Below are 23904 nucleotides of genomic sequence, written 5' to 3'. Positions count from 1 at the left end.
TTATCTTAAGTGTTGGAACTTGTTCTTATTTCCTGGCTGTACTGTGACTTGCTGAGAACCTTGCTGTTGGTCACTCTTTTTCAAAACCTGTCTGTGGACCATCTGTAAATTAGTCGTCAGGTGTGCTTATAAAAAATACAGATTCAACACACTTAGTAATCAGACCGAATGAAGTAACTGGGACCTGATCGTCTCTTTTTAGTCACGCTGCCTGTATACTTCTGCACACTGAAGTTTAACCCTAATGCAGATCAAAGGATACTCTGCTACTTGCCTTACATTAGTTTATTTATATTTTCATGTTCCTTTTCATGATTGAGGATAGTTTGGGGTAGGCCTTAGGATTATTTGCTGTAAATTGGAATGATCCAGAATAAAGCATTGCCTTCTGTGTGAAAATTCAACAGTAAAACAACAAAAATTTTTTGGGCTGCTCTTTCTAGTGTTATTTCCTTAGTTTATTTAAATCCAAGCTAGGTGTCTTTTGAAATGGTTTTTGGGTACAGGCTTCTCACAGTAATATTTTAAAAGTCTGCCCGGTGTATTCCCCACTTTTCAACCTGTTTCTCAATGCTTTGCATATCTTTTGCTACATCTGTATTTAGATGATTTAATGTTCCATCCTCCTGGAACTCCCTCTTCTCCTTTTTCTGACAAATGGCTGTATGCCTACAAAGAGGCTATTGTTGATCTTTCTGAGTCAATCCTAAATAATCACCTTGTATATTTTAGCATCTCTTGACGATTCACTCCATTCCTTACCTTACTGTATCTCTGAATCTCCTCAGAACTTCAAACATCTCTAAAGGTACTCCTGTTCTCTACTTTGTGTAGTCATATTTACATGTATATGTGCATAAACTTTCTTACTAGATTATAAGCTCCACAGATGCTATCCATCCTTCTCATTTTTGCTTTTCTTACTGAGTGTATTTTGGTGTTATACATGTAATGAATAGTTAATATGTGTTCTTTGAATTCAAAGAAGGGCTGCTTTTCCTGTAGATAAGAATAAAGAACTGAGTTGTGCTTTCTGTTTCCCAATGCTAATACCCAGAAGCCTTAAAGTAATGGAGGAAAATGAACAATTTGCCCTACTTTACTTATTTGGCATAGTGACACAGATGCTATTGGGAAGTATGATTTTCTGAAGTTTCTTCTCCTTGTGTTGGAATACAGAGGTGCCAGAAGTGTTGAAAGTCTAAATTTAAATGTGATTACATTTTACATACTGAATAGTACAACCTAGAATGCTTATCTTTCCTCATGTGGAAACTCACGTAAGGGAACATTCTATTCTTAATCTTTATCTTTATCTTTGTGTAGTTCATTTCTTGTACAGAATTTCACATTTATCTTAACATCCTGAAATGTCCTTCCTCTTCACCTTTTTCTGGCAGAGGGCTAGCTACCTGTCAAAAGATTGTTGAATCTTTTTTTTTTTTGAGATGGAGTCTGGCTCTGTTGCCCAGGCTGGAGTGTAGAGGTTCAGTCTTGGCTCACTACAACTCCAGGATTCTAGCTGTTCTCCTGCCTCAACCTCCCGAGTAACTGAGATAACAGGCATATGCCGCCATGAGGGCTAATTTTTTGTATTTTTAGTAGAGATGGGGTTTCACCATGTTGGCCAGGCTGGTCTTGAACTCCTGACCTCAAGATCCACATGCCGCAGCCTCCCAAAGTGCTGGGATTGCAGGTGTGAGCCACTGGGCTCAACCTGTTGATTCTCTTAAGTCCATCCTAATGTGGAAAGTTGAGACCCTGCCTCAATCAATCAGTCAATCAAACCTGTATCTTAATAGTAATAATTGCCCTTTGTTGAATTTTACTCTGTATTGGATACTACAGAAAAATGTCTTAGCAGTTTTACAGATAAAGAAACTGAGAATGAAAAAGCCAGGTTCCAAATCTAATAAGGAGCAGATTTAGAATTTGAACCAGATTTTTATTCTACAGCATTTGGCTTAACCATTACATTATTTTGACTTCCACTGGTAAGAGAATGTGACCACAACAGTCACTGCTAGTACTATTTTTGATTCTTTTGGGTCATCTTAAAGCCTTGGTAAACGGGTACTTATCTACAGGTGATAGAAATTATTTGTAAAATACATTTAAAGGCTAAGGGAAATTTCTTCATCCCACCAGTATATATGTTCATCCTTTGAGTTATAGGACACATTTTTTAAAAATCAACTAAAAATGTAATGTTATGGTGCTCCAGCTTTGTGTAGAGCTGTTACTTTGTCAGATGAGCAGGGTCTGTAAGCATATTCTGATTTTAACAATGTGCAACAAGGTACTGAAAAAAACCCACATGGATTGTTCATTTTACATATCTCTTGTGCTGACAAGGTAGAGCTTAAACCCAGCGCTCATCGTGTTGTACTTTGTCACCATTACACATACCTGGTCCCTTACTACAGCACTGCAGTATATATAATTTTCTACAGTGTAATTGTTCTGCAAGGTGTCCTGAGGGGCTCTCTCCTGAAATAAAATAGCTTAATGGCCTATATATTTTGTTATGATTTATTTTCTTATGACTGCTTCAGTCATGTAAAATTTTAATGGTAGGTTTTTTTCACTTTAATTGTCCCATAAATATATGTTTTCTTCTCTGTAGATTTCTCTCTAGTCGTTTTATAATTGGGTTGTTTGGGGTAACTTAGGTGTCTAGTTTAAAAGGAAAAAGAGGTAGGCCAGTTTTCAGAATTGGCATTTATTTATAGAGATTACTTTAATTCCATAACCAGTGAAGTGCTTAATAATGAGGAGTGATTGTTTCAGTGTTTATCTCATTTTTCCCCTGTTGTTTGTTCTTGTAAGTACTTGCTATTATATTATTTCTAAAAAAGTCTGTTTCTGTAGAAGGGAATGAATAATCACAGTAAAAATTCCAGTTTCAGATTTAAAATAGATAGTAAATGTTTTTAAAAGTCTCATTTTATAGACTTGATTATACATTTCACATACATTTTAAAGTAATCAGTATTTAAGGAATACAGATACACCATGGAATATTACGCAGCCATCAAAAACGATGAGTTCACATCCTTTGTAGGGACATGGATGAACCTGGAAACCATAATTCTCAGCAAACTGACACAAGAACAGAAAATCAAACACCGTATATTCTCACTCATAGGTGGGTGTTGAACAATGAGAACACATGGACACAGGGAGGGGAGCACTACACACTGGGGTCCGTTGGGGGGAAATGGGGGAGGGACGGGGGGATGGGGAGGTGAGAAGAGATAGCATGGGGAGAAATGACAGATACAGGTGAGGGGACGGAAGGCAGCAAACCACACTGCCAAGTGTGTACCTATGCAACAATCTTGCATGTTCATCACATGTACCCCAAAACCTAAAATGCAATTAAGAAAAAAAAAAAAAAAAAGATTTGCTGATGGAATACTTTTCTAATTAATTTTTTTTTAAATGTGCATATCATGACTTTGTTAGTTAATGTGTAAGACTGAATACAGTATGTAATCTAATAGGTGGATTGAACATACTCAGTTCTGTCTTCTGTGACACCAAAAATGCTTTTCTAATCCATATGTCTGGTTTCTCCTCTGTCACACTTCCAAATGTTGTGGTGTCCTAGAGTTTGGAGCTGTATGTATGCCCTTATCTTTCTGTTATTTTATTGCAACTACTTAATTCTGCTAGTGTGGCCAAAAAGTGGCCATAAGTGAATGGATGTGGCTGTTTTCCATAGCAGTAGTTAGCTGTCCCCTGTCCCCCAGGTGATCTTCCCAATACCGTGGCTTTAAATCATGTGTGTGCTGACATGCAGGTTTGAGCTGGAAATACAGCCCTGATATCTCTCATAATTCCAAACTTCTGTATCAAACTCCTTGTCTGACATCTACTTTTGTTAGGTAAATCCTATGCCTTCTATTTCTAAAACAGTACTTTTGAGACTTAACTTTTGTTTTAGTCTCCACCGCAGCCACCCAAGTTTAAGTTACCATTGTTCTTTCACCTGGATTGTTGTAGTAGCCTCCTAATTGATCTCCATTTCTATCCTGGTCCCTGTATAATCCATTGTTCACCTACCAGAAGGTGATCTTTTTTTCATGGCGTCATTCAGACTGAATAAAACCCTCCAACAGCTTCTCATTGTACTTGGAATGCTTTCGAAGTTCATTACCAAGACCCATAGTCCCCTTCATGTTACAGCCACTGCTGGCATCTCTGGTCTCGTATGATATTCCTCTTTCCTCAAATGTGATGAGAAACCTGAGTACTGAGAGAATATGCATTAAAGTGATTCTTATAATAGTAATCACCTGGGGAACTATTGATTTTTATATTTTAAGAACTGAAAAAAGCAGCAAAGAACTTTTTTGTTTAATACAATTGTTAAAATAATCATGAGTCTAGCACCAAGGAAGGATACCAATTCCAGATTATACAAGTGAAAACAGCAGGATACAAAATTGCATAATCACATACACTGGGATTACATGTGCATCTTGACAAAGACTAGAAAATACTGAGAAGTAGAAATAATTGTGTTACAATGGTAAGGTTAGGGACATTCCAATAGTTTGTTATGTGGAAGGTTAGGGAACATGCCCTTATTGTCTAAACTTTCAACATCTTATTTTTTAAGACTAGAATTTAAAACAAATGTTTCTTAGAATATAAAACTGAAGTGTTCATTGGCCCCCAAAATGCATACCTGCTGTTTATTAAGAAATAAAGCATGATAGTCTTTCTGAGGTATAACTTTGCTAGAATAAATTTCTTTTCATGGAAGTTGAAGATTTTGTGGTTTTCTTTTTCTTTTTTTTTTTACCTTTTACTGTAGATTCAGGGGATATGTGTACAGGTTTGTTACCTTGGAAATTGGAAGATTTCTCGGGTGTGTTTTGTCATAAATGGCGATTTGTTATATCTTTTCCTTCTTTCTTTTTTTAAGAGATAGGGTCTTACTTTGTTGCCCAGGCTGGAGTACAGTGGTGCGATCATAGTTCACTGCAGGCTTTCACTCCTGGGCTCAAAGGATCCTCTCACTTCAGTCTCCTGAGTAGGTAGTACTATAGGCACAAACCACCATGCCTGTCTCTCTCTCTCTCTCTCTCTGTCTCTCAGTACTGTAGGCACAAACCACCATGCCTGTCTCTTTCTCTCTCTCTCTCTCTCTCTCTCTCACACACACACACACACACACACACACACACACACAAACACACACACACACATGCATACACACACACCCCGTCTTTCTACATTGTCCTGGCTGGTCTCAAATTCCTGACCTCAAGTGATCCTCCCGTCTCAGCCTCCCGAAGTGTTTGAGATTACAGGCATGAGCCACCATGCCCAGCCCGTTTATCTTTTTTCTTTATATTTCATGTAATTTACATTTGGGAAATAGAGAGTACATGAAATATAATTTTAAAGCAACAAAACATAAAGTAAAATTCTTTAAGTCATTATTGCAAAAACTTATTTTAGATTCCCAAGTCACTCCTAAAGAATTCAATTATCTGTTCACCCTGTGAAACCTCCTTAAAAGCCTTTTAAAAAAGAACTCTAGCCGGGCACGGTGGCTCAAGCCTGTAATCCCAGCACTTTGGGAGGCCGAGGCGGGTGGATCACAAGGTCAAGAGATCGAGACCAACCTTGGTCAACAAGGTGAAACCCTGTCTCTACTATAAAAATACAAAAAATTAGCTGGGCATGGTGGTGCATGCCTGTAATCCCAGCTACTCAGGAGGCTGAGACAGGAGAATTGCCTGAACCCAGGAGGCGGAGGTTGCGGTGAGCCGAGATCGTGCCATTGCACTCCAGGCTGAGTAACAAGAGCGAAACTCCGTCTGAAAAAAAAAAAAAAAAAAAAAAAAAAGAACTCTGGAAGCAGGAGAATCGCTTGAACCCAGGAGGTGGCTGAGATCATGCCATTGCACTACAACCTGGGCGAGAGTGAGACTCCGTCTAATTTAAAAAAAATAAAAGAGCTCTTGTCCTAGTTTTTTCAAAAAATACTACTCATTCATTAAAAGATAAGTTTTATTTTATAGAATTCAACTTTTTTGGAGGGGAATTCAAAATGTAATTATACAGTGGGATGTGGGATTGTTCCTTTATCAGAATTAGAAATAGTAAATGAACTGAATAGTTAGAGAGATACCTGGATTTCAGGCTAAATTCTTAGATGCTTGGCCAGAGACAATTGCTTGACCTTTCTGAATCTATTTCCTCTTCTGTAGAAGGGCGAGATAAAATAATTCTTGAGGCTCAATACTATGTAATTCTATAAAATACTGTTTTCTTAAAATTTTCAGTATTTTCAAGTGTTTTCCCTTAATCTGTTATTTCTGAATGAAGATGGCATCAGCTTCCTTTTACATAAAAATAATTTTCATAATAGTTTCTTTATCACTTTGGCTTTAGTTTAGATTCTAGAAAGGAAACAGGATGAATTATAATACGAGAAAAATAATTTGTACCTATGTTATGATATTACTAAAGGAATTGCCTGTTTTAGTCAAAGCCAACCTTATATCTTGTATTTCTTGTGTATCATGTGAAGTGTGTGTGTAGACATTGAATCCTGAAGAAAATTGTAAGCTGATAATATTGCTTGTGGATAAGTATAATCTGATTTCTGGGTGGGGGTCAAGTTATGAGTTACTAGGAATCATCTTGCTCATAATGTCTTATCTACACGCTTAGCAGTTCTCAGACACTACACCTTTAAATTTCATCCTTGCATCCAAATCAGCCAAGACAAAGATTCTGTTCAAATAACTTTATAAAAGTCTTTATAGGAGACATTTTGTAACCATGTTGTTCTGTAATATTATTTCCTTTTAATGGAACTTCTGCCTGTGTGCAATAAGGAAGTGTCTGCTTTTATTGTGGGAGGTTCCTGGAAACCTAAGAAAAATTCCATTCAGTGACATGTTCCTTTATGTTTTGTTGTTGTTAAGTGGCACTTTGTACATTGGTAATTCAGTTTATTAAATACACATTGAACTGCTGTATGGAAAATATGGGAAAAGAGATGAGTAAGGCACATGTTCACAAGTAAGTCTACAATTTAGTGGGAGGGGGAAGGTGGAGAGATTTAATCTATAATAAAAAGTAGAATATTAGTTTATTAACAAGTTTAGATGAGTGTATGTGGAGGGGATGAGGGTGAGGGTAAGTCAGGAGGAATGGGGCACATCTGCCTGGGGAATTGGGAAAGGCCTCTTGAAGGTAAGTGATATTTCAGCTGGCCTGTGAAGAATTAGGAGAATTTAACAATCATGGGCCTGGGAAAGTGGCGTAAAGGATGGAGGTTGGAGTCACTCCATGTGTTTTTGAGGAACTGAGGCAATTCTGATTTGTGGGGATAAAGTATTACTGAAATGGAAAGCCTCATTTATTTCATAAAATAAATGATTTCTGTTCAACAAGCATGGAGGCATAGGCTGGAATGTTAATGTTGCGCTGAACAGTTTGTTCTTAATACACTAGGCATTTTAGGGACCGTTTAAGATACTGAAGTTGGAATGTGCCAGGACTAAAGATGTACCCAAAGAAAAATAATCTGGTAGTGAAGCTAGCAGTACTTAATAGAAGGGGCAGAAACACCCACAGAAGTTGTTTATAATATTACAAGGAAGTAGGCTGGGCCAGTGGTTCATGTCTGTAATCTGAACTCTTTTTGAGGTTCTAGGAGGAAGGATCATTTGAGGGCCAGGAGTTAGAGACCAGCCTGATCAGCAAAACAAAATCCTGTCTCTACAAAAATAAAAAATAAAAAAATTAGCTGGGCACAGTGGTGTGCACCTGTAGTCCTAGCTACTCAGGAGGCTGAGGCAGGGGAATCACTTGAGCCTAGAAGCTGGAGGCTGCAGGGAGCTATGATAGCCCCACTTTACTCCAGCCTGGATGACAGGGTGAGACCCTGCTTCTTAAAAATATATACATGTATATATAATAAAGAACAACACAATGGCTTGGAAAAGTGGGGACAATGGACAGAAAGGAATATGAAATTAGCATGATTAGTAGGGCTTTGAGGGGTGATAATAGGAGAATAGGGAGGATGCCTGGGTGACTGGGCAGATACTGATGCCTTTTTTTTAGAAATAGAGCATCAAGAAGATGGACTTTGTTTTTAATTATAAACCACTTTATAGAGGTTATGATTTTAAACCACCTGTTGTCCTACCCCTATGTATTTACTGTTCTCATTTTGCTTGTCCTCTTCCAGTCTCATCCTTAAGTGCATATAAGTTATACAATTAAAGTCCTGATCCTTTTTATTTATTTTCTAACCTTGATGTCATATAAGTGTTTTGAGAGCTAGCTGCATTAGATAAGCTGCCCAGGTTTGGCCCTGTGTGCTCTCGGATGCCTACAGAACTTCTCGGTAGAATTAGATGTTTGAATGAGCTAGAAATGTTAGGAACTAAATTGAATCTGTTTCTACTAAAAATTTTAGTGTTTTGTTCATCATGGCTACTTTTCCATTAATTATAATTTTGGTGATACTTATTCATTATCTTAATTACTTAGTTTTTTTGGTACCCCCTTCAATTTTTGCACCCCAAATTTTGCTTCACTTATTTTTGTCTGGGCGTCGTTTTTTTTTTTTTTTTTTCCTGGTGACTAGAGTCAGGAAAGGAGGAACATGGACAAAAAGAGAGGGCTGAGGTGGGAACCCTGCGGAATAATCTTTATTTAGGATGAATAGAGGAAAGGATTCAGTGGAAAGTGACAATGGGCCTTTCAAGGAGTGAAGCTGGGTGTTGAATCAGGAAGGAGACCATTGAGACAAGTTGGGATGAAGACAGAATTTTGGGAAGGAAACATGGTGGTCATTAATTGTAATGCTTCAGAAAAGCAGAGAAGGGAAGAATAAAGATTGAAGAGAGGTAGTGAATATTTTGGTGATAAGCATGTCATCCATTGCTGAAGAGGGCAAAAGTTCCTGAAAAGATTTACCATTTTAATTTGGAGGCTAACGTAAATATGAGCAAATTGGTAAGAACTGAAGGCTAGGTTCTTAAAAAGAGTATCAAAGGAGGGGATTGGTTTGATATGAACAGACAAAGCAGGTCTTTCTAGTATTACCTAACACTATTAAAATGAATGAATATAGTTTTTATGGGAAAGAGAGTTATTTACCGTTTTATTTTTAATAAACATGTATATCCTGGCTGGAGTGTTATGGAGATTTTACTTTTGTTTGTTTTTTTGTTTGTTTGTTTTAGACAGTCTTTCTCTGTTGCCTAAGTTGGAGTTTAGTGGCATGATCACTGTAGCCTTGAACTTCTGGGCTCAAGCGATCCTCCCACTTACGCTTTCTGAGTGACTGGGACTAACGCCATGTGCCACCACGTCCAGCTAATTAAAAAAATTTTTTTTGTAGAGACAAGGTGTTGCTATGTTGCCTAGGCTAGCCTGTAATTCTTGACCTCAAGTGTTCTCCTGCCTTGCCCTCCCAAAGTGCTGGGATTATAGATGAGAGCCACTGGCATCCAGCCCATTGTTAAGAAATTTTTGAAATTCATATGACTTCCACAATTTATGTGTACAGTACAGACCAAAGTGTGGTCTAACCTGCATAGATAATTGGAAACCTTGTAAAATTTATAAGCCAGCATCATATATTTATATCCTGTTTTGGAATATATGCTTTTTATGTCATACATGTGAAGTTTATGATTGATTTGAGGATTATCATTATATCCTACACTTTTGTATTTCTCCATAGGTATTACTGTTCTAAACATTGCCATTCAAATAGCACCTGATATTAACTTCCTTTAAAAATTTTGCTACTGTTTAGTGATATATTTTTTGCTTAATCTTATTCTGGATATGGCTGTTTCAAAATATTCACTTTTATATATCCATGCTTAGAGTCTGTGAGTGTGGGCTTTAATAATAATTGTGGGCTTTCATATGTAGTGCCATCTTAGCCTTCTACTTTTCTCTATATATACCCACTTATATTTGAAATCTTACTAATTATGATTCCTGTGTATATGGCTCTCCCACCTTAAGGAGGATGACTACTAAATGTATATCTCTTTCTCAATTTCTGAGCTCCCATATTATTTCAGCAGACATTTATTTATTGTTTGCTTTGTGCCGGGCCCTGTGGCTGGCCCTGGTGAGGAAAACAGGGTAAGATCCCTACCTACATTAGGGCTTACATGACCTCATTTGATGTCATGTCTCTTAATCACTTCTATAGTAACCCTCACCTAAATTTTCTTTCATCAGCAGTCTAAAACTGAACTTAACCTTTTCTTCAAACCAGTTCTCTTTGTGGATTTTCAACTTTTAAAAAATTTTATCGTTTTCTGCTACCTAGGATAAAGCCATGGAATTTTCTACATTCACTTCTAAGTCAGTCATTTACCATATTCTCTCAATTCTTCCTTTGTGATGAATTATTTTTCCCCTCATTGCCTCAACAAGTTATGTATGGAATAACACAGTAGTCTGCTGCTTGCCCTTCTATATGCTGTTGCCAGATTAATTCTTTTAAAGATATAAATTTTCACGTATTTCCACATTGCTCAAAAATTGTTGCTTATCCATTTGGTAGGAAAAATGAGATAAAAATTAGGTCTATCCTCTTACCCCTTTTCTCATATCCTTTGCATCAGCAGCATTCATCTGTTTTTTTTTTTTTTTTTTTTTTTTTAACATTCCAAACTCTTGCTTTTTTAAAAGCATTTTTCTCATCTAATATCCTCTCTGGTTTCTTCTGTTTAACTTTCTGAGTTCATCTCAGCTCAAGTCTTATTTTATAAAGCCTTCCTCACCAAAGGAGACCACTTTTGCTCCTTTTGTAACTATTGTTACACGTATACTTCTAGCTTGGCATTTATATACAGTCTATTCAGCAGGTTCTGTGCATATACACACATACATATACACATATTTGATATACATAATATATAAAAATATGTATATATCAGTTTTCTTTGTAGAATTTCCAACTTTACAATATATTTATATATTATGTATATTAAATATATATATTTAAAACAATAGATATATAAATATATTGTAAAGTTGGAAATTCTGCAGAGAGAACTGATTTGAAGGAAAAGATGTTTTAAGCAGCTATATGTGTGCGTGTGTGTGTGTGTGTGTGTTAGTGTGTGTGTGTGTGTCTGTGTGTATATATATTAGCCTGTGTTCTCTCTCCCAGTTATTTTGTTGAACTTCTTTAGTCAGGCCTGACTGAGAGTACAGAGTAGGAACACTTGATAAAGATTAAAAAGGCAGTGCTCACTAGAAAGCTATTGTCAAAGACTTGTTGCTTTTTTTTAAGTTAGAGCTCTTACTAGTTTTACATTAAATGTTTGTCACATAGTTCCTTTGTCTTTCTCAATAACATGACAGTAGTTAACAGTGTTCACTTTTTCCTGCATAGAAGGCCATATATTGTTTTATGTATCTTATTTCTGTACTTTGTTTTAATTTGTAAATTGTTACTTTTTCTGTTCTCTACTTTTACATAATCCATATTACTTCCTCTTACGATTTAAAAATCTAATTAAATTGAGGCCATAGTATTTAATACAAGTAGTAAATCTGCAGAAAAAGTACATTACACTGTGAATGAGGAACATACAGGCTGTAGACCACTGCTGCAATTTATAATTTCTTGGAGAAGACCCTTAAAGAGGTTAGGCCTCAGTTACTGAAACCATAAAGATTTTAAGTGAGTGATCTTTTAAAATTCCCTTCTAATTCTAAATTTCTGTCATATTCACATGTCGTTACTTAAGTTGTTACCTCTGTTCTTTTTTTTTTTTTTTTGCTAGAAGCCAGACTCTTGTATTAAGAAAGTTTTCTTGTCATGTTTTCCTTTTAGATTCTAGTTTAGGACTAGTCATTACAGCCTTGTTTGGCATTTGCTCAGTTCTGGATCTAGTGTTGTTTTCACAACAAGCATTCATTAATCATTGAAGAGGAAAAATTAACCTAGTTGTGATTTACTTGCCTTTTTCTTTTTTAAAGGTATTTTCAAAAGAAATAATTCCAGATTGATGGATGAAATTTTAAAACAACAGCAGGAACTTCTGGGCCTAGATTGTTCAAAATATTCACCAGAGTTTGCAAATAGTAATGACAAAGATGATCAAGGTAAGCATGAGTGTATAAATGAGCATGTAACATATGAAGATGTGTGTTTTGTGTTTCATGGCAATTTCTGTCACCAGGCACATTTTTTAACTGGTTCCACAGAGAATCCATAGAATGGACACATTTGTAGGGATATTGAAATGAATATATAATTAGAAATACAACTGATTGTTCTACGGGGTGAGGAAAGCAATTGAACCTTTACTAGACAAGAAAGAATTTGCGTGTCTATAGATAAGAATTTTGCAGTGTTATCCGAGAATCCTATCAGTTGTAAAATAGTTCCTATGGAAGCAGAATTGATAAAGGTGGGTATGCTATAGGCAGTGCATATTCCACTGTAACAGTTTTTCCTTGCGGTTTTTATTTTTTCTTTTATTCTGTGTTAACTGCTAACTGTATCACAATTCTAGGTAAATTTTAGATTTGTGAAAATTTGTTAGCTAGCTTATAAAGTTTCTGTTTTCTAGAGGATGTAGTCACAATACATAGTCATTCTGAATGCTTTGAAAAGAAAGCAGTGTATGAATATATACATGTATATGATTTGGGGTACATGAATCCTTTCAGAGGAGAGTAGCTAAGTATGTTTTGATATTGAAATTGAAGGGCTTAAAGAACTGTATGTTTATTTTGCTCTAAACTTAGTATTTCTTAAAACTGATTTTGAAATATACCTGTAAGATTGTGTTTTTACACTACATTGTTTATTTTTTCCTCCAGTTTTAAATTGCCATTTGGCAGTGAAGGTGCTGTCTCCGGAAGATGGAAAAGCAGATATTGTGAGAGCTGCTCAGGACTTTTGCCAGTTAGTAGCCCAGAAGCAAAAGAGACCCACAGATTTGGATGTAGATATGTTAGGCAGTTTACTTAGTAAGTTATATATATATATGTATGTCTGTGTGTCTGTGTGTGTGTTTAGTTTTGTCACACAAGGATACAGTATGAAAAAAACATTTACATTTCTTTCACTCTATAAAGCCTGATTCTTTTTGGTGTTATACCTGTTACAATTCTGCAATTTAAAGACCCTGTGAAAATGATTTCAAGACAATGAGATTTGTAGCCACTCACTTGCATGAGGATTTAATGGTAAAGGAGGACCTTTGAGGATCTTTTTTTGCAGGGATGTATATTCTTGAAAATAGCACTCTGCTTGCAGCCTTCCCCTTCCTCTTTCTTTTTAGTTTGAAGTTTCCCTTAACTTTGAACTTAGTATCTTTTTATGAGGTGATCCCAGGAATATAATCTTACCATTACCCATGATTCCTTTTTCATTATTCTTTCTGTTATGCTATACCAAATAAAAACTGTATTTGTCATGTTATACCAAATAACATTTTTTCTTCAGCTGTTTAAAAAAGCCTTTGGTTTGCTTGTTCTCTCTAGAGAATTCCTTCTAGGACCTTTTTGCCTTAATTTCATGGTCCTTCTTGCTTACTAGCATTAGCCTTGATCCTTTTGAAAGACAATCTCCCTAATAAATTCATGTTCATTAATAGCTTCTATAGTCATACAGTTTTAGAAATTAATTTTTTTTTTTATTACTTAACAGTATCCATTTACTTATTAGTTATGTGTTTTCAGGTTGGGTGGGGTGGCTCACACTTGTAATCCCAGCACTTTAGGAGGCTGAGGCAGGTGGATCACTTGAGCGCAGGAGTTTGAGACCAACCTGGGCAACATACCAAAATTCTCTCTCTACAAAAAAATAAAAAATTGGCCAGGCATGGTGGCTGACACCTGTGGTCCCAGCTACTCAGGAGGCTGAAGAAGGAGTATAGTTTGAGGTTTGAGTTCGAGAGGCAGAAGTTGCAGTGAGCCAAGATTGCATCACTGCACTCCAGCCTGGGTAACAGAGTGAGACCCTGTCTCAAAAAAAAAAAAAAAAAAAGAAAAAGAAATGTATATTCTGTGTAACTTACTAACTGTCCATTCTTTGTTTCTTCCACTTTGATATGTATTCATCACAGAGTGAAGTTAATCTCCCTCCTCTTGGTTTTGCTGACTTCCTACTTTTGTTGACTACTTGCTTCTTACCCTACTCTTATATTCTGTACTCTGTCATCTGTCATTGCCTCACTATATTCAGGCTAATTGAGTAGTAGACCATTGTGGGGCTCTCTGTTCAGAGGTTACTGGGATGTTGACTGTTTCCTATACCCTATGATGCCCCAATGAGAGAGTAATTTTATAAGGACATTCTAAATGTTGATGGAGATCCAAAGATGACCTTCAGGTAGTCCATGGGAAAGCACTAATGTTTATTAAGCCCAGATGTTACCTGCAGGTATTCTAGGCTTGTGATAAATGAAAAAGTACACAATTCTTAACTGATTAATTTGACAGAAATGAGCACTCTGAATACCATCACCTCCAAAGTTCTCCTATGACTGCATTTAGTCCCCATTCCTGCCCCCTAAACCAACAGCCACTAGTTTGGTTTCTGTCTATACTTTTGCTTTTCTATAAATTTTATGTAAAAGGAATCATACAATATATAGTCTTTTATGTCTTGCTTTGTTTATTTACCATAATATTTTTGAGGTTTATCTGTGTAAGATGGTTAGTCATTCGTTATTTTTTATTGTTGAGTAGTAGTTTCTGGATATACCACATTTTGCTTATGCTTTCATTAGTTAATACACATTTGGTTTGTTTCTGGTTTTTGAATAATGCTGTATGACCATTGGTGTACAAGTTTTTGCGTCGACATTTTTCTTTTTTTTGAGCAGACTTTTAGTAGTAGAATTGCTATATTGTATGGTGAGTGAATGCTTCACTTTTAAAGAAATTGCCAAACTTTTTTTCCCAAATAGGCTGTACATTTAACATCCCTACCAGCAATATTGAGGGTATTAGTTTCTCCACATCCCTGCCAAGACATGATATTGCCATCGTGGTTTATTAAAATTTTAGCCACTCTACACTGGGTACAAGAGGCCTTGGGTGAGATCTAGTGCTATGCTGGCTTCAGATCTGATCCAGCTTGTTCCCAGTGATGGTGGCCATAGGGGTGCTTGTGTCACCCTACCTCCAGCTCCAGGTGACTTAGCACAGGGAGAGGCTCTGTTTCGTTAGGAATAAATAAGGGAAGAGAACAGGAGTCTTGGCCTGGTAATTTTTCTGATCTTACCCAAGACGACCAAGGCAGTACCTCTGTGAGTTTGCAAGAACCACAGTGTTACTGGGCTTGTGGTGCCTTCTGTTGCTTAGATATAGCTTGGGTCACATCATCCAAGTCCCTTCAATACCTGGAAAGCCTCCCAAGAAGGATGGGTACAAATGAGCCCAGACTGTGAAACTACAATAAATACCTAAGTCTTCAGTGTCTAGACACCTAGGACCAACCACAATCATTAAGACAATCCAGGAAAACATAACCTCCTCAAGTGAACTAAATAACACACCAGAAACTAATCCTGGGGAAGCAGAGATATGTGACCTTACAGATAATTCAAAATACGTATTTTGAGGAAATTCAAAGAAATTCAAGATAACACAGAGAAGCAAGTCAGAATTCTATCAGATAAATTTAACAAAGAGGCCAGACGCAGTGGCTCACACATGTAATCCCAGCACTTTGGGAGGCTGAGGCGGGTGGATCATGAGGTCAGGAGGTCAAGACCATGCTGGCTAACACAGTGAAACCCATCTCTACTAAAAATATTAAAAAATTAGCTAGGCATGTGGCATGTGCCAGTAATCCCAGCTACTCGGGAGGCTGAGGCAGGAGAATTGCTTGAACCCAGGAGGCGGAGGTTGTAGTGAGCCAAGATCACGCCAGTGCACTCCAACTTTGACAACAGAGCGAGACTCTGTCTCAAGAAAAAAATTTAACAAAGAGATTGAAATAATTAAAAGGAATGAAGCAGAAATTCTGCAGTTGAAAATGCAGTTGACATACTGAAAATGCATGAGTCTTTTAATTGCAGAATTGATCAAGCAGAAGAAAGTTATAAGCTTGAAGACAAGCTATTTACAAATACCCAGAGGAGGCAAAAAAGAATGAAGCATGCACACCTACAAAATCTAGGAAATAGCCTCTTGAGGGCAAATCTAAATTATTGGTCTTAAATAGGAGATAGAGAGAGATGGGGGTACAAAGTTTTTTCAAAACTAGAGAACAATATCAGCATTCAACTACAAGAAGATTATAGAACACCAAGCAGATTTAACCAAAAGGTGACTACTTCAAGGCATTTAATAATCAAACTCCTAAAGGTCAAGGATTAAAAAAAAAATGTATCCTAAAAGCAACAAGAGAAGAGAAACAAAAGAAGAAAACAACAAGAGAAGAGATCCTACAACATAGGCCCATTATGTCTGGCAGCAGACTTTTCAGTAGAAACCTTACAGGCTAGAAAAGAATGGCATGACATATTAAAAAAAGTGCTGGAATAATAGTATGCTCAGTGAAATTATCCTTCAAACATGAAGAAGAAATAGACTTTCCCAGACAAACAAAAGTTAAGAGATTTAATCAACACCACACCTGCCCTGCAAGAAATGCTAAAGGGAACACTTCTAATCAGAAAGCAAAAGATGTTAATGAGCAATAAATCATCTGAAGGTATAATTCTCACTAGTAATAGTAAATACACAGACTGTTACAGCACTGTAACTGGGATGTGTAAACTGTCAAGTAAAAAGATTAAAAGATGACTCAGTCAATAATAACTACAACAGCTTTTGAAGACATAGACAATACAATAAGATATAAATAATAACAGTTTTAAAATGGGGAAGATGAATGTAAAGTACAGTTTTTATTTTTGCTTATTTGTTTATGCAAGCAGTGTTAACTTGTTATCAGCTTAAAATAATGGGTTGTAAGATAGTATTTGCAAGCCTCATGGTAACTTTCAATCAAAAAACAAGATACAGAAAAAATAAAAAGCAAGAAATTAACTCATACCACTAGATAAAGTTACCTTCCCTAAAAGAAGGACAGGAAGGAAGTAAAGAAGGAAGAGAAGACCACAAACAACCAGAAAACAACTAACAAAATGGCAGGAGTAAGTCCCTATAGTAATAACATTGAATGTAAATAGACTAAACTCTTCAATCAGTGGCCTTATGGATAAAAAGCAAGACCCAATGATCTGTTCTCCACCAGAAACACACTTCACCTATAAAGACACACAGAGTCTGAAAAATAAAGGAATGGAAAAAGATACTTTATGCCAATGGAAACCCAAAAAGGGCAGAAGTTACTATATTTATGTCAAGACAAAAACTCTTAAGAAGAGACAAAGAAGTTCACTATCTAGTGATAAAGGGATCAGTTCAGCAAGAAGATATAACCATTGTAAATACATATGCACCCAACACTAGAGAACCCAGATATATAAACCAAATATTAATAGAACTAAAGAGAAATAGAGCCCAATACAATAATAGCTGGAGACTTCAACACCCCACTTCAACATTGGACAGATCAAGACAGAAAATCAACAAAGAAGCATTGAACTTAATCTGCACTGTAGACCAAAGGGAGTTAATAGATATTTACAAAACGTTTTATCCAATGGCTGCAGAAAATACAATCTCTCCTTCAGCACATGAAAGATTCTCAAGGAGAGACCAAACGTTAGGCCACAAAGCAAGTCTAAAACATTCACAAAAATTGAAATAATATCAAGCAACTTCTCTGACCACAATGGAATAAAACTAGAAATCAGTAACAAGAAGAATGTTGCAAACTATACAAACACATTGAAACTAATCAGTATGCTCCTGGATTACCTGTGGGTCAATGAAGAAATTAAGGAAATTGAAAAATTTCTTGAAACAAGGTAATAAAAATACAGCATACCAAAACCTCTGGGATACAGCAAAGCAGTACTAAGAGGGAAGTTTATAGTTATAAATGGCCTACATCAGAAAAGAAAAGAAACAAATAAACAACCTAAGGGTGCAGCTTGAAGAACTAGATAAGCAAGAGCAAATCAAAAATTAGTAGAAGAAAAGAAATAATAAAGATCAAAGCAGTTATAAATGAATTTGAAATGAGAAAACATACATAAAAGATCAAAACAGAAATTTGGTGTTTTAGAAAAGATAAACAAAATTGAGAAACTGTTAGTCAGACCATGAAAAAAAACCCAGAAGACCCAAATAAACTCAGAGATGGAGAGGAGATATTGTAATTGGTACTAGAGAAATTCAAAAGATCATTAGTGGCTACTGTAAGCAACTGTATGCCAGTAAGTTGGAAAACATAGAAGAAGTAAATTCCTAGATGCATACAACCCACCAAGATTGAACCATGAAGAAATCCAAATCCTGAAGAGACCAGTAATAAGTAACAAGATTGAAGCTAAAGTAATAAAAAGTCTTAGAGCAGTGAAAAGCTCAAGACTTGATGGGTTCATTGCTGGATTCTACCAAATATTTAAAGAAGAACTAATACCAATTCTACTAAACTATTCTGCACAATAGAAAGGACAGAATGGTTACAGATTCATTCTACGAAACCAGTATTACCATGTTACTAAACCAGGCAAAGACACATTAAAAAAAACAACTACAAGTCAGTATCACTGATAAATGTTCATGAACAAATCCTCAACAAAATAAAGGCAAGCCAAATTTAACAATATATTAAAAAGATCATGACCAAGTGAGATTTATCCCAGGGATGCAAGGATGGTTGAACATACACAAATAAATGAATGTGATATATCATATTGACAGTATAAAAGTTAAAAGTCATGATCATTTCGGTTGATACTGAAAAGCATTAGATAACAATAAACACTTTTATGATTTAAAAAACCCTTAAAAAACTGGGTATAGAAGGAAATACTACAACATAAGCCTTATATGACGGACCCATAGCTATTATTCTGAATGGGGAAAAACTGAAAGCCTTTCCTCTAAGATCTGGAACACAAGGATGTGCACTTTCACCACTGTTATGCAGCATAGTATAGGAGGTCCTAGCTAGAGCAATCATACCAAAGAAGGAAAAGGGATTCAGATTGGAAAGGAAGAAGTCCAAGTATTCTTGTTTGCAAATGATATGATCTCAAATTTGGAGAAACCTAAAGATTGCACCAAACAACTATTAGAACAGGTAAACACATTCAGTAAAGTTGCAGGATACAAAACCAACATACAAAAATCAGTAGCATTTCTATATGTCGACAGTGAACAATCTGACAAAGAAGAAAGTAATCCCATTTACAATAGGTGCAAATAAAATTAAGTATCTAGGAATTAACCAAAGAAGTGAAAGATCTCTACAATGAATACTATAAAACATTTATGAAAGAAATTAAGGAGGATACCAAAAAAAAAGTTAGGTTTTTCCTATTCGTGGATTGGAAGAAGAATCAATATTGTTAAAATGTTCATACTCCCCAAAGCCATCTGCAGTTAGTGCAGTTCCTGTCAAAATATCAATGATGTTCTTCACAGAACTAGAAAAAAAATCCTAAAATTTATATGGAACCACAAAAAGACCCAGAACAACCAAAGCAAAGAAGAACAAAACTGGAGGAATCACATTACCTGATTTCCAGTAGTTAACAAAACAGCATGGTACTGGCGTAAAAAGACACAAACTAAGGAAATGGAATAGAGAATCCAGAAACAAATACATCTCCAGTGAACTCATTTTTGACAAAGGTGCCAAGAACATACAATGGGGAAAACTAGTATCTTTAATAAATAGTGCAGAGAAAACTGGATATCCATATGCAAAAGAATGAAGCTAGAACTCTATCTCTTTGATATACAAAAATCATATCAGAATGCATTGAAGGCTTTAAGACCTCAAACTAAGAAACTACTACAAGAAAACACTGGGGAAGCTCTCTAGGACATTGAGCTAGGCTAAGGTTTCTTGACTAATACCCTGCAAGCACAGGCAACCAAAGCAAAAGTGAACAAATGGCATCACATCAAGTTAAACAGCTCCTGCACAGCAAAGGAAACAGTAAAGTGAAGCGACAACACAGAGAATGGGAGAAATTATTTGCAAACTACCCATCTGACTAGGGATTAATTAACAGAATATGTAAAAAGCTCAAGCAACTCTATAGGGAAAAAATCTAATAATCTGATTTTTAAAATGGGCAAAAGACCCAAATAGATATTACTCAAAAGAATACATACAGATAGCAAATAGATATATGTTTATGCAAAGAGGGCTCAATATTATTGATGGTTGGAGAAATGCAAATGCAAATCAGACGTACGTGAAATGGCTTTTTTCTAAACAACAGGTAATAACAAATGCTAATGAGGATGTGGAGAAAGGAAATCCTTGTACCCTGTTGGTGGGACTGTAAGTTGGTACAACCAGTATGGAGAACAGTGTGGAGGTTTCTCAGAAAACTAAACATTGAGCTACCATATGACCCAGTAATCCCACTCACTTTGTGACAAGCCTGAACAATGTCTCTTTCCTGTTTTCCTTACCTATAAAATGAGAAGGTAGGACCAGATGATTTAGAGTTCTTTCCAACTCTAACATACTACCTGTTCTATTTTTGATACTTTGTCCCTCCTGCCCCCAAGCTTAAAGGACCCCTTCATACACTTTGGAGAGATACTCTGTATTGTCATAGATTCAGCTACTTCCTAGGTTAAGATGATCCCTATATATACCCTTATACTTTTTTTTTTCCCGAGTCAGGTCTCATATGGAAACCACTTCATGAAAGAGATAAAACTTGACCTTGCCCTTGCTGAGGCCAGATGCTTGGTCTCCTTTTCCTCTCTGAGGCTGCTCAGGCTCTGGGGAACAATGAAGACATTTGTAGTGTATAGCTAGGAGTTGGTCTTTTTGGGTTCATAGCTATAAAACGAGGTGCATGAGGGAAGGAAAGAGAATAGATACTTTTAAAATTTCCCTTTCATCTCTGAAATTATTCAATTTTGTGGCTAGAATTAAGCAGTCATGCCCTTAGAACAATAGTACCTTTACCAGGTTTCCAAGAGATCACCTACATTGAGTCTTAAAAGATACATGTGATTTTGGGGACACCTATTAGGCATAGTGTGGGAGTTAGGTTACCCCTTCTTATCAGGTAATCAATCCAGTTAAATGGACTTTTGAGAAAATGGCCACATTTGGAATGAGCATAGATATTAAAATATGTATTAGAGAGTTATGGGCGGGGCATGGAGACATACAAATAAAAGTTCGGAAGAAAACAGGTAGTTTAAGAAGCCAATTTGATTAATAGATTTTGCCCTTGGTCTGTGCGTGTTTGTGTGTGTGTGCATGTGTGTGTGTGTGCACACAGTGCATGTTAAGTTAATGTGTGCTTCTTTATTTCCAAGGTTCAAATGGTTGTCCTGATCCTGATTTAGTATTGAAGTTTGGTCCTGTGGACAGCACATTAGGCTTTCTTCCCTGGCACATCAGATTGACTGAGATTGTGTAAGTAATTAAAAGTATACTGACTTTGTTTCGATTCAGCAAGTATTTCTTGAGCTCAGCACTGTACTAGATCTGGTGGGGATTTCCAAAGAATGATAATATTGGATCCTTTACCTCAGTTATTTCACAGTACCACTGGTAAAATAAGGTCATACATAAATGAGTTAGACACAAAAGCGCATATAGTTGTGCAGATATTTGGTATTACCACTAATTATCTTAAAAGATCAGGAGTGAGCCCTAATTGTAAAAGGTGTGGCTTGATCTGAGGATAAATAAAATGGTTACTATATTTAGAGAAAAGGTGAGAGGGGTTGGGGGGAGAAAATCTGGGGGCGTGTTTTAAAGAAATAGGAGCAGACAGTGTCAGCCAGTAGTATGAGATGAAAGCAAATAGTTCTCAGGTGTCAAGCCTCAGAAATATTCAAATGCCAGCATAAGGAACGTGTATAGTGGTAGGCAAGCAATAGGAAGACCTGCTGAGCCTGCGTATAATGTGGGAATGGTGATTTTGAAAGATTTGTTTAGCAGCTTATGCACTAGAGTGGATTGGATTTGGGAAAGGCTGAGATAAAAAGACAAATGAAGAGGCCATAACTATAATTTAAGGGAGAATACATGGAAGAGAATGAAATTGTCTTCTTTAGAACAGTTTAGGCAAACTTTTTCTGTAAAGTGCCAGATAGTGGATATTTTAGGCTTTGCAGTCACTTGTAACTGCTCCTCTCTATTGCAGCTATACAGTGCTATAGCTATACAGAGCTATGTATAGCTGCAATAGAGAGGAGCAGTTAAAAGTGCTCTTCTGTTTAGCTAGATCTTAAAAGATAACAATTATCTTTTAAGGTAATTCGTGGCAGTTATCTGCTGGTATAGCTAAACAACCATGGATGATATGTAAACAAGGGTCCTGATCATGTTCTGATAAAACTATTTATAGAATCAAGTATCAGACTCCTGGGCTATATTTGCTGACCCCTGATTTAGAACAAAGGAGAGACATAGTATCCTTAAAATATATTTAATTCTGGGTCTTAGAAGGAGAATATTACAAATTTTCTCTCTCATGACAAGTGTTTACCAAGTATAATTGCAGGCCTAGCACTTTACTAATTGTAATAAAGTTAGAGAAGAGATGACATGACTCCTAAGTTTTTAAGCTTAAGTAACTAAGTAGTTATGATACTGAGAGTAAACCAGAAAGTGAAGGTAATACTCATTTTTGTGGGGAAGATGCAGATGATTTTGAGGCCATAGTCTATTTGGATGCATATGCTTAGTGTAGGACAGATAAGGATGTAGAATCGATGCTTTGAGTGAGAAGTCAAGGCTAAAGATGTATGTTTGGGTATCATGATAACCTAGGAAGTAGTTGAACCTATGAGAATATAGAGTATCTCTCCAGAGTGTACGAAGGGGTCCTTTAAGCTTGGGGGCAGGAGGAACAAAGTATCAAAAAGAGAAGAGAACAGGTAGCATGTTAGAGTTGGAAGAACTCTAAATCATCTGGTCGTACCTTCTCATTTTATAGGTAAGGAAAACAGGGAAGAGACATTGTTCAGGCTTGTCACAAAGTGAGTTAGAACCCAGATCGCCAGACTCAGAGTTTCTTTATGGTGGGTGTAAGTTTCTCTTATATGGTTTTCTCCAGCGGTTTTCAGGTCATTTCAGGTGGTCTCCAAGTATGGCAGCAGTGATGCTGTATACAGTTGGGAGTGGTTTGGAGGAAAGAACAGACAGATTTTGGTTTGAATCTTGGCAATGCAGCACAATAATGTGACTTTGGAAAGTTATTTAAACTTGTGTATATTTGTACAAAGGGCATGATAATGTGGAGTTGAGGATTTAAATCTGATAATAGAGAAGATACGAAGCAGATAATAGGCTCTTCCGTTAACCTGCGTACATGTCTGTGATAGCTATATCACATTTTACTGAGGTTTGCTTTGTATTTGTGTACCTTCTGTGAGACTGAGCACTGTGATGGCAGGGAAAATGTTTTAATCATAATATAGAGAGGGGAAGGGCAGGACTCTGACAGAACAGAATGATAAATCGCAACAGAGCTTCTGAGGCACTGAGGGGTAGTGGCACTCTGTTTATTGAAGAGCTATAGGAGATGAGGATGTTGATTGAAGGGGTAAGAGGAGGAAGACTTAGGAAAGTGGAGAGTTGGAGGACATTTGAAGCAAGCTTTAGCAAGAAGAATGCATTAAATGAGTTCTTTGAACATATTATTTCAGTGACATGAATAAGACGTAAGGTTGATAGCAGAGATTATCAAGAGATGATGAGGTGACTTGTTTCAGAATTTTTGGCAGTCATAGGAAGGATAAAGAAAAGTATAACTAAAGAGAACCACAGAATCAGGCAGGAGT

The 23904-nt window shown here is 36.5% G+C and overlaps 1 protein-coding gene across 3 annotated transcripts in view; it reads left to right on the top strand.

The window, feature by feature from the left end:
* NUS1 (NUS1 dehydrodolichyl diphosphate synthase subunit) overlaps positions 1 to 23904 on the top strand; it is a 155131-nt gene that overhangs the window by 4884 nt on the left and 126343 nt on the right. For all 3 annotated transcript variants that reach the window (XM_074397570.1, XM_074397569.1, XM_003938623.4), the window contains exons 2-4: positions 12004 to 12129; positions 12853 to 13002; positions 21427 to 21526. In XM_074397570.1, coding sequence (XP_074253671.1) covers positions 12004 to 12129; positions 12853 to 13002; positions 21427 to 21526 — 376 coding nt within the window. The remainder of the gene's footprint in view (positions 1 to 12003; positions 12130 to 12852; positions 13003 to 21426; positions 21527 to 23904) is intronic.

The sequence above is a fragment of the Saimiri boliviensis genome, chromosome 4 (genome assembly GCF_048565385.1).
Source record: "Saimiri boliviensis isolate mSaiBol1 chromosome 4, mSaiBol1.pri, whole genome shotgun sequence".
NCBI lineage: Eukaryota > Metazoa > Chordata > Mammalia > Primates > Cebidae > Saimiri > Saimiri boliviensis.
This window is presented reverse-complemented; position numbering and strand designations above follow the sequence as displayed.